This window comes from Lepidothrix coronata, unplaced genomic scaffold (assembly GCF_001604755.1).
Source record: "Lepidothrix coronata isolate B3197 unplaced genomic scaffold, Lepidothrix_coronata-1.0 Scaffold343, whole genome shotgun sequence".
Classification (NCBI taxonomy): Eukaryota; Metazoa; Chordata; class Aves; order Passeriformes; family Pipridae; genus Lepidothrix; species Lepidothrix coronata.
Window position 1 is genome coordinate 190,873 of NW_016690523.1, and position 14,983 is coordinate 205,855.

At 53.2% G+C, this 14,983-nt stretch overlaps 1 protein-coding gene across 2 annotated transcripts; it reads left to right on the top strand.

The window, feature by feature from the left end:
• Window positions 1-459: 459 nt before the first annotated feature.
• On the top strand, window positions 460-14,680 carry MED1 (mediator complex subunit 1). Of its 2 annotated transcripts, XM_017838484.1 has the most exons (18): window positions 516-543; window positions 1,165-1,271; window positions 1,999-2,077; window positions 2,634-2,688; window positions 2,819-2,951; window positions 3,677-3,705; window positions 4,070-4,141; window positions 4,311-4,385; window positions 4,726-4,799; window positions 5,055-5,144; window positions 5,887-5,998; window positions 6,254-6,378; window positions 6,581-6,699; window positions 7,510-7,711; window positions 7,874-7,969; window positions 8,073-8,178; window positions 8,934-12,215; window positions 12,246-14,680. In XM_017838484.1, exons 1-17 carry the CDS (start codon window positions 516-518, stop codon window positions 12,178-12,180), a joined length of 4,749 nt encoding a protein of 1,582 aa, XP_017693973.1. In that variant the 3' UTR covers window positions 12,181-12,215; window positions 12,246-14,680. The 2 variants fall into 2 exon arrangements, with proteins under 2 accessions (XP_017693972.1, XP_017693973.1); XM_017838483.1 differs by having other exon boundaries at window positions 460-543; window positions 8,934-14,680.
• The last annotated feature ends 303 nt before the right edge of the window (window positions 14,681-14,983 follow it).

Consider the following 14,983-nt stretch of genomic DNA (forward strand, 5'->3'; position numbering starts at 1 on the left):
AGATCCGCCGGGATGACGCTCCCACCCTCAGCGAACTTTTATTGGGGCGTGGGGCGGCGGCGGCGGCGCCCCCTGGCGGCCGGCCCGCCGCGAAGCGCCATGGCGCCCGCGCCCGCTTCTCCCGCCGCTTCTCCCGCCGCGCCCTCCGAGGCTGCTGGCGCGCCGCCGCGTGGAGCCGTGCCCCGCACCGGCCGCTAACGGGCGGTTAACGCGCCGTTAAAAGGCTCCCGCAAGCCGCCGCCGCGCTGCGAGGTGGCTGTGAGGGGTGAGGGGGTGGGCGGGGCCTTGGCTGGCGGCGAAGCCACGCCCGCCGATGCGCGCGCGCCCCGGAAGTCTCGCGAGAGCTCCGGGGGCGGGGGGGCGCAGCCGCGGGAGCAGCAGGAATGGCAGCGGCGGCCGCGGCCGTGTGAGGGAGGGCCAGGGCGGCCCGGCCCCGCCGCCGCCCCCAGCGCAGGGCCCCCCGGCCGCCACCCCGGCACCGGCACTGGCCACGACACCGGCACCAACACCCCGACATGAAGGCGGCGCCGGGCGGCGCCGAGGGTGAGTGAGTGCGGCGCGGGAGCGCCCTGTGAGGGGACGGGGGTCGAGGCGCCGGGTCTGAGGAGCCACGGGCTGAGGTGTCGCCCTGGAAGGCGTGGAGAGCGAGGGTCGCAAAGGTGTGAGCGGTCTGGGGGTTCTCTGTGAGCGGGGCTGCTTAGGAAAGAGGAGGAGAGGGTACCCCGTGAACCCACACCCACAGCCACACAAGTATCCTATTTGAGAGGGCAGCTCCCCAATCCGTACAAATCTCGCAAATGCTCATACAAATATCCCCCTGGAGAGGCGACCCCCTCCATTTATACAAACATCCCAAATACCCATACAAATATCTCGTTTGAAAGGGGATCCTATCAATATATACAAATATATGAAATATTCATGCAAATACCCCACTTGAGAGGGGGGATTCCATCAGTCCATACAAATATGTCAAATACCCATAGAAATACCCAGTTGGAGAAGGGATCCCACCGATCCACAGAAACATCTCCAAACCCACCTCAGCCCTGAGGTCTGGGGTAAATCAACAGCAGATAAATTTCTTTAGCCCAAAGGTGGGAGGTGTTTTGTAAAACCTCCAGCATTACCTCGTGCTCTTCCCTGACTGGTCCTGTCCCCCAGAGGCAGAGAAGCTGAACAAGATGAGCTCCCTCCTGGAGAGGCTCCACGCCAAGTACAGCCAGAACAGGCCCTGGACAGAGACCATGAAGCTGGTCCGGCAGGTCATGGTGAGGATTCCCAGGCTCTGCTTTCTTTTTGTGGTGGCTTCTCAGATCTCCTCAAGGTGCTTCTGTTTTGCCCAAGGTTTTCACTCCCTCCTGGGTCTCTGGGGTTGAGGGGTGTCAGTCCTTGCAGGGCTTGATGAGCCTTTGCCTTTGCTAATTACACGTTAATTTTCGGCTCAGTGCCAGGAAAAGGGTCAAACTTGTGGTTTTTATTTGCTGTTTCAAGACACTGTTTTGTAGAGCAGTTTGCTCCCTGTTCAGTGATATTGAACACTGAGCGTTGGCTTTGCCAAAAATTAGTTTGAAGTATTATTAGTTTGAAATATTAGTCTCTGGGAGTGAGGGGGGAAGGAGGAGCAGGAGGCAGGAGAGAGCTCCAGCAAAGCCCTTTGCACATATCCAGGTGCTAGAAGTGTGCCTGGCTCCTTATTTCTCTGCTCTCTCTCTTATAACTCTGAGTTTAGACCTGTTAAAAGTTGCTACAATCTGTTCTTCCGGCTGAGCAAGTTGCCAGAAAGCAAATAAATCAATTCCAGGCCTCCCTCTGTTCCCTGCTCCCAAAGCAGGTACTGTTCTCCTGCAGGAATCAAGAGGATGTGATTTGGGGATGGAATCTAACCTGCTTTTAGTTACCTCAATAAACCTGACTTGGCTGCACAAAAGTTGCAATAATTCCCACTTCCTGAGGAATACACAAAAATGACCTTTTTTCTTCTTCTTTGTGACCAAGGAAAAGCGAGTTGTGCTGAACTCGGGGGGGCACCAGCACCTGGTGAGCTGCTTGGAGACACTGCAGAAGGCCCTGAAAGGTTGGTGTGTCCTCTGGGTGGTGAAATCCTGTGGGAATGCTCCATAAAAACACCCAGGGCGCTGCTGGCACATCTGGTGCTCACGTGAACATCAGCACACCGAGCTCAGAGCCAGGCAGGACCAGGCAGGGTTGGCTGGGCTGCCTTTACTGGGAAAATCCTCTCTTTGCCCAGAGAAGCTGTGGCTGCCCCAGCCCTGGAAGTGTCCAAGGCCAGGCTGGACGGGGCTTGGAGCAACCTGGGCTAGTGGAGGGTGTCCCTGGCCATGGCAGGGGGTGGGACTGGATGAGCTTTAAGGTACAGGGAATTTTTAATCCATCCCTGGATTCTGCTTGCAGCAGAAGTTCCCTTCTCTCTGTGCAGTTTGGGAAGGTTTTGCTCTCTCTGTGCAGGTGGTTCTGCCTGTACTGGAGCACAGATCCTCTGTAGCTGCACGTGGGAAGGAGTGAGCAGACGTGGGGGAGGGACTGACTGGCTGGGGTTGGGTTTATTGCTGATTTATTCCTCGGGGAGGGTCAGCTCATCGCAGTGAGCCCTGTTTCTGTTCTCTCCCCAGTCTCGTCCCTGCCTGCCATGACAGACCGCCTGGAGTCCATCGCCAGGCAGAGCGGGTGGGTCCCCCCGAGCTCCTGGGCAAGACCTTCCCTGCCCCCCTGCCCACATCAGCCCCTCCTGCTGCTGCTGGGCCCGGGGGGTTGGTGTGCATCTCACAGCAATCTCTGTTATGTTTTCTCTGCCAAGCCTGGGCTCCCACCTGAGCGCCAACGGCACCGAGTGCTACATCACCTCGGACATGTTCTACGTGGAAGTGCAGCTGGATCCCACCGGGCTGCTCTGTGATGTCAAGGTGGCCCACCATGGAGAGAACCCCGTGGTGGGTATTCCCGGGAAAGAGGGTGGGAATGCCTCTGTGGTTTTGGGATTGCCGTTCACCTCCCTCTCGTTTGAGCGGAGGAAATGGGTTGTGTTTAATGTTCCCCAACACCTGGAGTTACACCTTTGCTGCTCGTTCTAGTGGGAAGTAAAGCCCTCCGTGGAGCAGTTTGCTCCTGTGGGATCATCTAATTGATTACATATTAATGTGGATTAATAGCTGGCAAAGTTATTTGAGGAAGTTCTTTCTGCGATTCTGAGAATTTTGTGGAAGTTATCGCCGTGTTTCTGAGGAAAGGAAAGGGAAATTAATGGAATGGAAAGTACTAAAAGGGGGAATGCTGGAAGAAACTGGAAGAAAATGGCTTTATTGCCCTTCTGCACGTGGAGGAGAGTTTGAACTTGGTATTAAATTGGCCTCTTCTGATGACAGGCCATCTTTGATATCTGCATAAAGTCATAGGTTTCCAACTTAAGGCTTCACAATTTGAAAAGTTTTTTTCAGGTGAGTCATTTAAGAGGAAATATTCTTGCTTGAGTTTGTCCCAGTGGGGCTTAACGAGCAGAACTAGAACCAGAGCAAGGTGTGGTTGTGAGCATTGGGCTGTTCCACAGGAAGAGCTGGTGCTCAGGAATTTTACTCTCCTGATATTTTCCAGTTGCTGTGCTGCACAAAGCCTGAAATCGCTGCATCCCACACTGATATCCTTGTTCTTTCCTTTCCAGAGCTGTCCAGAACTGGTGCAGCACCTGAGGTGAGTAACAAGGTTTACTGGTTGTGTTTTCTGACAGGTTTCTCTTTGCTGGGGTGATCTGATGGTATTTTCTGTCTGGAAACACAAAGTGTTTCGTAACTGCTCCTTCCCCACAAGTCTGTCCCCTTCCCCAGAGGGTTTGCTGGCTTTGGTTCAGATCCTTGTGATTCTGGTTGCTCTGCAAAGGTGTCTCCAAAGCCACAGCACGGCTTTAACACTGAATCGTTTAAAGGACACATTTTGTAGCTTTTGTGTAGCAAAAGTCTCTTGTGAAGCGACTTTGTATTAACAACACTTCCTGTAAAAACCCCTTCTCTGTTACAAATTTGAATACTTGGTAACTTTCCCTCCCTTTTCCTTTCAGAGAGAAAAATTTTGATGAGTTTTCTAAACATCTGAGGGGGCTGGTGAACCTGTACAAGCTGCCAGGAGAGAAGTGAGTCTGGAATGTATTTATATCCCCACACATAAAAATCAAACAGGCCTAGACTACATTTATTTGTATCCTCATATTTAAAGGAAACAAACTTCCAAGCTGTAGGTGTGCACTGAGCAGTTCAAGTTTTCTTATGTTGTTCTGTTGTTGTTTTTTTCTTTTTCCTCAGCAAACTTAAAACTAAAATGTACTTGGCTCTGCAGTCCCTGGAGTTGGATCTCCAAAAGATGGCTGGGATGTACTGGTAAGGATGGGTGGGTTTTATGTGTGTAAATACGTGCTCAGGGCTCTGAGAAACACCTTTTTAACTGCAGAATTCAATCGAGAGTCTCAAAGGCAAAGTAATAAGTTTGGAAACAGATAGATTCCCAAGAAACTGGGAAACTTCTGACCATGTTTCACTGCTGTGGGTTTGGTGGATAAACCAGCCATGGTCTAGAGAGTAAAACAGCTTTTATTCTGGCTGTAACAGTGCAAAGTTTAGAATCAGTCCCTCTGGGACCCAGAAATGCGTGTTTTGAGCTAAAATCTTGGACTCAGCATGTGGATTTTGGCTTGTTACAGACTGATTTCCTCTCTTGCAGGCAAGCCACCAATGCCAACCCCCTCGACAAGATTCTCCATGGCAGTGTTGGTTATCTCACCCCCAGGAGTGGAGGTACCTGCGATTGACACTTAAAAAAGGAATTAATTAAAATTCCCTTGCTCGGGGCCCCTTTTTGCAGGCGTTGGTTTCACACGAGCTGATGGCAGAGCTAGAAAATAATAATAGTATAATAATAATAATAATAATAATAATAATAATAATCAAACCAAAAGGGGGACGAGGTGGTTGGGTGTTTGTGTGGTCTTGGGGGTCGGCAGTGACCAGGTTGATTGTCAGGATGCCTGACCAGAAGCTCCTGTCCCCCAGGTCTGCTGATGAACCTCAAATATTACGTGTCCCCCTACGATTTATTTGAGGACGGCACCGGGGCCCCCGTGATCCTGCACGAGAACAATGGTAGGTCAGCTCTGCAAGTGGGGTGGGCTCCTGCTGCCTGAGGGAGAGGAAAAGGAAGCACAGGTCTGGATTGGGTCACCCTGGAATATGGGGAAGTCACAGCTTGGCTTCCTGAGGACACGGGTTTAGTGAGCCCGGGTGTAAACGCTGGCCCAGGCCACCATTGTCTTGAACCTTGTGGCTGTGCTGGAGGTAGGACTGGGCTCCTGATGGGGTGACAGTCTGCAGACAGAGCCTTTTCATTAGGCAGAATCTCATTTTAAAATAGAGTAATCCTTTGAAACTGCACAGCCAGTATCTCAGCTCTCTGGTGTCTCAGATCTATACTGGTTCTCCTTCAGTCACTGAGCTTTACTTCCATAATACAGAGTGAATCAGGCACAGGATGTGATCCTTGGGGTGTCCTGGGCAGGGCCAGGAGTTGAACTCAATGATCCTGATGGATCACCTCCAACTCAGGATGTTCTACGATTCCATGATTTATTTTGTTACTGGAATAGAAACATAGAATCACACAGAACGCTTTGGGTTGGAAGTAACTTACAGCCCATCCAGTCCCACCTCCTGCTATTCCAGCTTCCACTAGACCAGGTTTCTCCAAGCTCTGTCCATCCTGGCCTTGGACTCTTTCAGGGTTGGGAATTTTATTTAATTCATGAAGTATTTAACGTATAAAACTTGCATTGGTGTTTTTTCCCATCAGCTCACGTTACAGTTGGGTTCTCTCCCTGTTCCCCTGCAGTTCCTCGCTCGCTGGGTATGAACGTGGCCGTGACAGTCGAGGGCACCATGACCATGCACAAGCTTCCCATTGCTCCCCTGATCATGGGCTCCCACCCCGTGGACAGCAAAGGGTAAGGGCAGGACAGGAGTCCCACACTCCATCCTCAGCTGCAGTCAGAGAGGGGAGGGGGCTGCATTGTGTAAATGATGTATGTGCTGTCTCTAAGCCAAGAAACACCTATTTCAGGACTCTGACGTGCTTTGGAGCAGTGTCTTTATTTTTAATGTGTCTTTGAGCAAACATAAACGCCGTGTCAGGTGTTCACAGCAGAAGCCAGAGCCGTGCCCTGCTCCTAATCCCACCTGTTATCCCCCCACTGTCCCAGGACCCCGTCCTTCTCCTCCATCACCAGTGCCAACAGCGTGGATTTACCGGCCTGTTTCTTCCTGAAGTTCCCACGTCCCATCCCGGTGTCTCGAGCTTTCATTCAGAAACTTCAGAGCTGCACAGGTGGGTTGCAGACCTGTCAAGACACGTTCCCTGGGGTTTTATGGATGTTTCCCTGGTTTCTGTCCATAAGTGCTGCCAATTTCTAACGTGTGCCAGGGGAATTTTCCTCGAGGTTTCGTGGTGGTCGCGGCAAAACCCGGACGGGCTTCCCGGCGTCCCTTCCTGGCTCCTGCCATCATTCTGTGCCCTCTTGTGCCCTCAGGGATCCCGCTGTTTGACACCCCACCCACGTTTGTTCCCCTGTACGAGCTGATCACGCAGTTTGAGCTCTCCAAGGAGGCTGATCCCCTGCCCTTGAACCACAACATGCGCTTCTACGCCGTAAGTGTGCTGTCACAGCCAGCCTGGGACACTCGGGGCAGCCTTTGGGGGGGTTCAGCTCCTTCAGGTGTCTTCCAAGTAAGGTAAAGGAAGTTGGTTCAGCATTTATTAACAATGAGCTATCCATTATTAACCAGAGTTATCCAAGCATTAGGATTCGGGTACAGACATGAGGCCCTGGCACAGGTTGCCCAGAGAAGCTGTGGCTGCCCCTGGATCCCTGGAAGTGTCCAAGGCCAGGTTGGACAGGGCTTGGAGCAACCTGGGCTAGTGGAAGGTGTCCCTGCCCATGGCAGGGGGTGGAACTGGATGAGCTTTAAGGTTCTTTCCGACCCAAACCATTCCATAATGACCATGGTAATTAGGAAAATTAGGTAATGAGAAATGCTTTGCTGTTGGGGTGCAGCTGCAGAGAGGAGAGCAGAGGTGTGGGGCTGAGCCTTCCCAGGATCTGTCCCTTCCTCTTGTCCAGGCTGTGGTGTGTGGCTGAATGACTTGCATCAGTCTGGGAGAAATCCTGATTCTTAAATTTGTCTCCTGTCAACTCCAGAGGATTCTCCCCTTGGAAGGGCTGCCATACCATGTGAAGCTGTTTTAGTGGGAACAGTGAATGCTGTTGGGCAGTTCCACTTCTGAGGAGCCAAAATCATGTTTTCCTTGTTCAGATTGGAAGGAAAACATTCTCGTTGTTTGTCCCTTTCATCCAGAAGGGTGGTTTGGTGTCACTGGGATCTGGACACTGCTCTGTCCTTCTAAATGTCCATTATCCCCTTCCACCCAGTTGGAGTAAAGCCCAAACTGTCTTGTCAGGCTCTTCCAGGACAGCAGCACTGTTACTTCCTGAACAAGGACGCCCCTCTCCCGGATGGAAGGAGCCTCCAGGGCACTCTGATCAGTAAAATCGCCTTCCAGCACCCGGGCAGGGTTCCCCTCATCCTCAACCTCATCAGGCACCAGGTGGCCTACAACACCCTCATCGGCAGCTGCGTCAAGAGGACAGTCCTCAAGGAAGGTGGGTGCCACAGCCACTGGGACCTGATGTGGGGATCATAAGTCCTGGGTACTTTTCCCAGATGCAGGAATAAAAAGTGAGGTCTGAGCCACTTGCCTTACTTTTTTTTTCCCCTGGTTCATCTCCCACATTCCCTCAGTTACCAGTTCCCGTGTCTTTCAGATTCTCCCGGGATCCTGCAGTTTGAGGTTTGCCCTCTCTCCGACTCCTGTTTCAGTGTCTCCTTCCAGCACCCCGTGAATGACTCCCTGGTGTGTGGTAAGTGGGCTCAGTGACACCAGGAGGGGGTTTTTGGGAAGGCTGGCAGGGTCTCTTTCCTCTGTGTGCGGGACTCTGACCTCTCCCAAACTCTCCCTTCCAGTGGTGATGGATGTGCAGGACTCCACCCACGTGAACTGTAAGCTGTACAAGGGGCTGTCCGACGCCCTTATCTGTACAGATGATTTCATTGCCAAAGTTGTTCAAAGGTAAGCTGGAATCCTGTCCCTCCTCACACTCCCAGTCCCACAGATGAGCTCTGCCCTGCCTCGTGTTTATCCAGCACTTTTGGAACTGTTCTGTGGGTGGGTAGTTGGAAGAGAGGAAAGCTCAGAGCCCTCCTGAAAATTCCATCCCAGGCATTGACCCGTAGCTGGTTATTTTTGAGTTGGTTGTTTGCACAGGACTTTTATCGGGGTTCACCTCAGCCTCAGCCACATTCAGAACAGAGCAGGACATTCCCAGGGCAAGGACAGCTGTTAAACTGCCACCTTTGGAGTGAGAAGAGCTGGTTTTGCTTCCAGCACGTTATAGATTTGTCCTCCCTGAGTAGAATGTGGTGGTATCACTGATTTTTGATCAATGATCTAGTGGAAGGTGACCCTGCCCATTGCAGGGGGTGGAACTGGCTGGGCTTTAAGGTCCCTTCCAACCCAAACCATTCCATGATGGTATAATTGCATCCTGTGCTTTTGAACTACAAGATGATGATCTCTCAGCTGTTAGTTGTTGGAGTTAATTGGTTCTCTGTGATTGCAAGGAGGTGCATAAAGGCACGGGTGTCTCCTGGCTGGGTAAGTGTGGTGGGATAAGTGTAAATCCAAGCAGAACAGGAGGACATTTGCCTGCTGTGGAACCCTGGACCTGCTGCTCTCCTGTGCAAGCCCCTCAGTGGTTGTTTTGTGGCTGGTGAAGGTGCAAAGCCCTGCAGTGCCCTTTGCTGACCCCTTGCTGTGTGTTGCAGGTGCATGTCCATCCCCGTGACCATGAGGGCGATCCGTAGGAAAGCAGAAACCATTCAAGCTGACACCCCAGCCCTGTCCCTCATTGCAGAGACAGTGGAAGACATGGTGAAGAAAAACCTGCCCCCCGCCAGCAGCCCAGGGTATGGCATGACCACAGGCAGCAACCCAATGAGCGGGACCACCACCCCAACCAACACTTTTCCTGGGGGGCCCATCACTACTTTGTTTAACATGAGCATAAGCATGAAAGAGAGGCATGACTCGGTGGGCCATGGGGAGGACTTCAGCAAAGTGTCTCAGAACCCTATTCTCACTAGTTTGTTGCAGATCACAGGGAATGTGGGGTCAACCCTTGGCTCAAGTCCGACCCCCCCCCACCACACACCACCACCAGTATCCTCACCAGCCAGCAACACCAAGAACCACCCCATGCTCATGAACCTCCTTAAGGAGAATCCCCCTCAGGATTTCTCCACCCTGTATGGGAGCAGCCCCCTGGAAAGGCAGAACTCTTCCTCTGGCTCCCCCAGGATGGAGATGGGCCCCGGGGGGAATAAGCAAAAGAAAAAAAAATCCCGCGTGCCGGCCGACAAGCCCAAGCACCAGACTGAGGACGATTTCCAGAGGGAGCTCTTCTCCATGGACGTTGACTCCCAGAACCCCATTTTTGACGTGAACATGACCGCAGACACCCTGGACACCCCCCACATTACTCCAGCCCCCAGCCAGTGCAGCACTCCTCCCGCCACCTACCCCCAGGCGCTGCCCCACGCCCAGCCCAGCATCCAGAGGATGGTCCGTCTGTCCAGCTCCGACAGCATCGGGCCCGACGTCACCGACATCCTCTCCGACATAGCGGAGGAGGCCTCCAAGCTGCCCCCCAGCACCGAGGACTGCCCGCCCATGGGGACTCCAGTCCGAGACTCCTCTAGTTCAGGACATTCACAAAGTGCCCTCTTTGACCCCGATGTGTTTCAGGCCAACAGCAGTGAGAACCCCTACACAGACCCCGCAGACCTGATCGCTGACGCCGCTGTGAGCCCCAACAGCGACTCCTCCAACCATTTCTTCCCAGACGGAGTAGATTTCAACCCTGACTTGCTCAACAGTCAGAGCCAGAGTGGTTTTGGGGAGGAGTACTTTGATGAGAGCAGTCAGAGTGGAGACACTGATGATTTCAAGGGCTACGCATCCCAGGCTCTAACTAACTTAGGGGTGCAGGTCCTGGGGGCTGACGGGGGGGAAAATAAATTTAAGGGGAGCAATCCATCGGACACGGTGGATTTCAGTATTATTGCAGCTGCCAGCAAAGCTCTGGGCTCCTCGGACATCATGGAGCACCACAGTGGAGGTCAGAGCCCCTTGCTGAACACAGGGGATCTGGGAAAGGAGAAGTCTCAGAAACGGGTAAAGGAAGGCAATGGGTCTGGAAGTGCCATGGCAGGGGCAGGGATAGACGGGAAGCCAGGGAAGCGCAGCCGGACCCCGTCCAGCGATGGGAAAAGTAAGGAGAAACTTCCGAAGCGGAAGAAGCAGGAGACAGATGGGAAATCTCCATCTCACAGTTCATCAAACAGGCCCTTCACACCGCCAGCCAGCACAGGTGGGTCCAAATCTCCAGGGAGTTCGGGCAGATCTCAGACTCCTCCCGGGGTGGCCACTCCCCCTATTCCAAAAATAACCATCCAGATCCCCAAAGGAACAGTGACTGTTGGCAAACCATCGTCGCACGGTCAGTACACGAGCAGTGGTTCTGTCACCTCCTCCAGCAGCAAAAGCCATCACAGCCATTCTTCCTCCTCCTCCTCTTCTTCCTCCTCTTCAACCTCAGGCAAAATTAAAAGCAAATCAGAAGGGTCTTCTGGCTCAAAGATGAGCAGCAGCCTCTACTCGGGCCAGGGCGGCTCCGGGTCGGGTCAGTCCAAGGGCTCGGCCCAGTCGGTGGGAAAGCCGGGATCCTCCCCCATCACCAAGCACGGCCTCAGCACCAGCTCTGGCAGCACCAAGATGAAACCTCAAGGAAAGCCATCGTCGCTCATGAACCCTTCCATGAGCAAACCCAACATCTCCCCGTCCCACTCGCGGCCCTCGGGGGGGTCTGACAAACTTGCCTCTCCCATGAAGCCCGTCCCAGGCACTCCCCCGTCATCTAAAGCGAAGTCCCCCATCAGTTCAGGCTCTGGTGGGTCCCATATGTCCGGGACTGGGTCAGGCTCGAGCATGAAATCCTCTTCAGGAATGGGATCCTCTGGGTCCATGTCGCAGAAACCACCTCCCTCGTCAAATTCCTCCACGGCATCTTCCTCTTCCTTTTCGTCCAGCGGGTCTTCCATGTCCTCCTCCCAGAACCAGCATGGAAGTTCCAAGGGCAAGTCTCCGAGCAGGAACAAGAAGCCCTCCCTGACTGCAGTCATAGACAAGCTGAAGCACGGGGTGGTCACGAGTGGGCCCGGCGGGGACGACCCCATGGACGGACAGATGGGGCCCAGCTCCAATTCCTCAGGCCATGCCATGTCCTCCAAACACAACATGTCCGGGGGGGAGTTCCAGGGCAAACGGGAGAAGAGCGACAAGGAGAAATCCAAGGTCTCTGTTTCCGGAGGGTCTGGCGACTCCTCCAAGAAGAACTCGGATTCCAAAAGCGTCGGGAGCACCGGGGTGGCCAAAATCATCATCAGCAAACACGACGGCGGCTCCCCCAGCATCAAGGCCAAAGTCACCCTGCAGAAACCCGGGGAGGGCGGCGGGGACGGGCTCAGGCCCCAGATGGCCTCGTCCAAAAGCTACGGATCCCCCCTGATCAGCGGGTCCACCCCGAAGCACGAGCGCTGCTCCCCCAGCCACAGCAAGTCCCCGGCCTACACCCCCCAGAACATCGACAGCGAGAGCGAGTCCGGCTCCTCCATCGCCGAGAAGTCCTACCAGAACAGCCCCAGCTCCGACGACGGCATCCGGCCCCTACCCGAGTACAGCGCCGAGAAGCACAAGAAGCACAAAAAGGAGAAGAAGAAAGTGAAGGACAAAGACCGGGACAGAGAGCGGGACCGGGACAAGGACAGGGACAAGAAGAAGTCCCACGGGATGAAGCCGGAGAGCTGGTCCAAGTCCCCGATCTCGGCGGAGCAGCCGCTCTCCATGGCCGGCAGCGCCATCCTGGCGGCCGAGAGGCCGTCCCGGGCCAGCCCCGAGTTCCTCATCGGGGAGGAGGATGATGATCTCATGGATGTGGCTCTAATTGGCAATTAGTTCTCTGACAGGAGCTGTCTGCAGGGTCCTGGGGGAGGGAAGGAAGGAAGGAAGGAAGGAAGGAAGGAAGGAAGGAAGGAAGAAAGGATCCATCCCAAACCTGCCACGAGTGTGTTTGGAAAGGGAAAAAAAAGTATTTCCATGGTATTTCCAAGATTTTCAGATCTCCAGGGTCTGAGCAGAAGGTGTGAGTGCCAACACCTGCAGGCACTTCCACTCATCCTGAACTTACAAGTATTATCATCCCACTGGTGGAGTCCTGCGGGTGAAGCTGATTGTGGGAATGTGGGAGCAGCCCCCAAACTGGGGCCAACACAGACATAGGCTGGTCTGGGACATCCCAGTCCCTCTGCCCTCATCCCATTCAGGAGAAGTTCCTTTTGGATGTAGGAAGTTTTAAAGCTGTTATTTTAGGAAATGTTTTAGGGGTTGGGTTTTATTCTTTGGAAGAAGGAAAACCGTGAGGGTTTTAATTTATTTGATTTCCGTGGCGTTTCTTCACCCAGTGCCCAGCTCAGGGCGGGCTCTGCGTCCTCCTGGAGATCAGGATTTTATCCCAGGTCACAGCACTGAAGGGTTTCTGCCTTGGGTTTGACTTCCCTTTTTTTTTTAGCTATTTATTCAGCTCCACATGGGAACACCCTGTGCTCCCTGTTATCCCCAAAGGGAATTTGGGCAGCTCTGGTGATGTTGGTGACATCCTGGCACGGTGGAATTCCAGCAAATCTCAGCTGGAAAGGGGCTCCTGTCTCCATCCGAGCGCTGCTTCCCTGGGAGCTTCCCTGGAATCCCCTCGTGCTCCTCAGCTGGGAATTGGGGTCACACACCCAGGGATTAGTCTGGTGTCCTGCTTGGCACTGGCAGTGCCTGGAGAACAGTCCCTGAGCAGCTCAGCTGGGAGAAGAGTTGCAGCAGAAGCGCCGATTTCCTTAAAAGATGGATTTTGCCCTTTTGGCTGGAATGAGGAGCATGACTCAGGCGTCCTCTGGGTCCTGGCTGCTCTTGTGGTCCCTGAAAGGAAAGGAGGCTCAGGGGAGTGGTTTTATTTTTAAAAGCAGTTTCATCTGATTCACTCGAGAGGAATGTGGGAAATCAGGAGTTCTGCAAACACATCTCCTTTGGGATCACGGACTGAGCGGGATCACGGACTCCTGCTCCCACTGGAATTTGCTGTCTGTTCCTGGAGACCAGGATTTCCCTGTGGGAACGAGGTTCTGCTTCCTTTTTGGGGCCTCAGCAAGAAAAGGTGTCAAGGATTTGAGTTCCCTTTAAACCACTGAGATTTCCCGTCCTGGGCTCACCCCAGGGATACCCCAGGAAAGCTGTTTCTTTTCCAGCTCTTTGGAAAGGCCAATGTCTTTGTCCCGTTAATTGTAGGGATTTTTCACCTCTTCCTCCTGCCTCCAGCTGAATTCCAGAATGTGGGAGTCTTGGAGTTCTCCCAAGCCCTCCCAGCTCTGGAGAACTTTCCCTTCCCGTATTATCCAGTATTTATCCTTTGTCCTGGGCACTGCAGCCTCCCCCTCCCCAGCACTCCAGGGGCTGGAATGATAGGAAAATGGGAAACAAATCCCAACCTGGAGCAAATCCCGTTATCAGCATTGGAATCATGTGACTGCCACGACAAGGATGTAAGGAATACAGTGCCAGAGGAATTTACCTGGAGACCCTGCACTGGGAATGATGCCGGCTTGGCCTCCGGAGGGATCCCGGCCCCCCTCCCGTGTTTATTTAACTCGTTTTTATGACAAAACCCCCTTTGATCCCTCCCCAGTTGTGTGAGGGCACAACCAGCCTTCCCAAAGAGGAGCTTTCAATTGGAATCCAGGCTGGGAATCCCCCAGGAGCTGCGTTTTCCTGCTTTGGAAACACATGAAAAATTGGAAGGAAATCCCGCCCAGCAGCAAAATGAACACAAAAAATGTGTTTTAGAGGAACAAACTGCACACGTTTCCTTTCCCCTCACCCAGACCAAAGCTCAGTATCCAAAATTCCCCCCCTGTGGAAGGTGGGAACAGAGGGAACAACGTCTCCTCTGGCCACTGCCAGAGGCACAGGTCCCAAATTTAAAGCTTTTCCCCCCGTTTTGGTGCCCTGTCCCCTTCCAATGACAAGTCCTGTGAGATAACTGAGGTGTGAGACCGCACAGAGGCTCTCTGGGCTCCGAGAAATGGTTTATTTTTGAGCTATTTTTGCTTATTCTCGATGATTTTACATCTTTCAGTATTTTGGAAAGATTAAAAGTGAAAATAAAAAAAAATAGCGAGCCAAATCTTTTAATCTCAGGTGGCGAAGCCAACACGGAGATTAAAAGAAGCTGGTTCTTTCCTCGCTGATCATGCTGTACATAAACCCCCGAGCTGGAGAAAGCGCTGGAATTGTAAATAATCGCGGCTCCCGCGGCAGCTTTTTGGGGCGGAAAGTGGAATTTTGACTTTTTTTTGAAATATTGCAGAGATCACGTTTATTTACATGCGAATAAACCCCTTTGGTACAAAGAGCTCTCGTGGGGTTTTTTTTGGGGGGGGGTGGGAGGCGGGGAAATGGGGGGGCGATCCCCGCCACGCTTGATTTTCCCGCGGGAATGACATCATCGTGACGTCACGCCGGCGCGCGGCGCTGATTGGCGGAGCGCGGCGGTCCCGGAAGGGACGGGCGGGGGACGCCCCCCCCCCCCAAAAAAAACCCCACGAGAGCTCTTTGTACCAAAGGGGTTTATTCGCATGTAAATAAACGTGATCTCTGCAATATTTCAAAAAAAAGTCAAAATTCCACTTTCCGCCCCAAAAAGCTGCCGCGGGAG

Coding starts and splice junctions, on each gene's coding strand:
- MED1 (XM_017838483.1), top strand. CDS start 516: ATGAAGGCGGCGCCGGGCGGCGCCGAGG. Junction 1,272..1,998: donor AGCTGGTCCGGCAGGTCATG/GTGAGGATTCCC, acceptor TTTGTGACCAAG/GAAAAGCGAGTTGTGCTGAA. Junction 5,145..5,886: donor GATCCTGCACGAGAACAATG/GTAGGTCAGCTC, acceptor GTTCCCCTGCAG/TTCCTCGCTCGCTGGGTATG.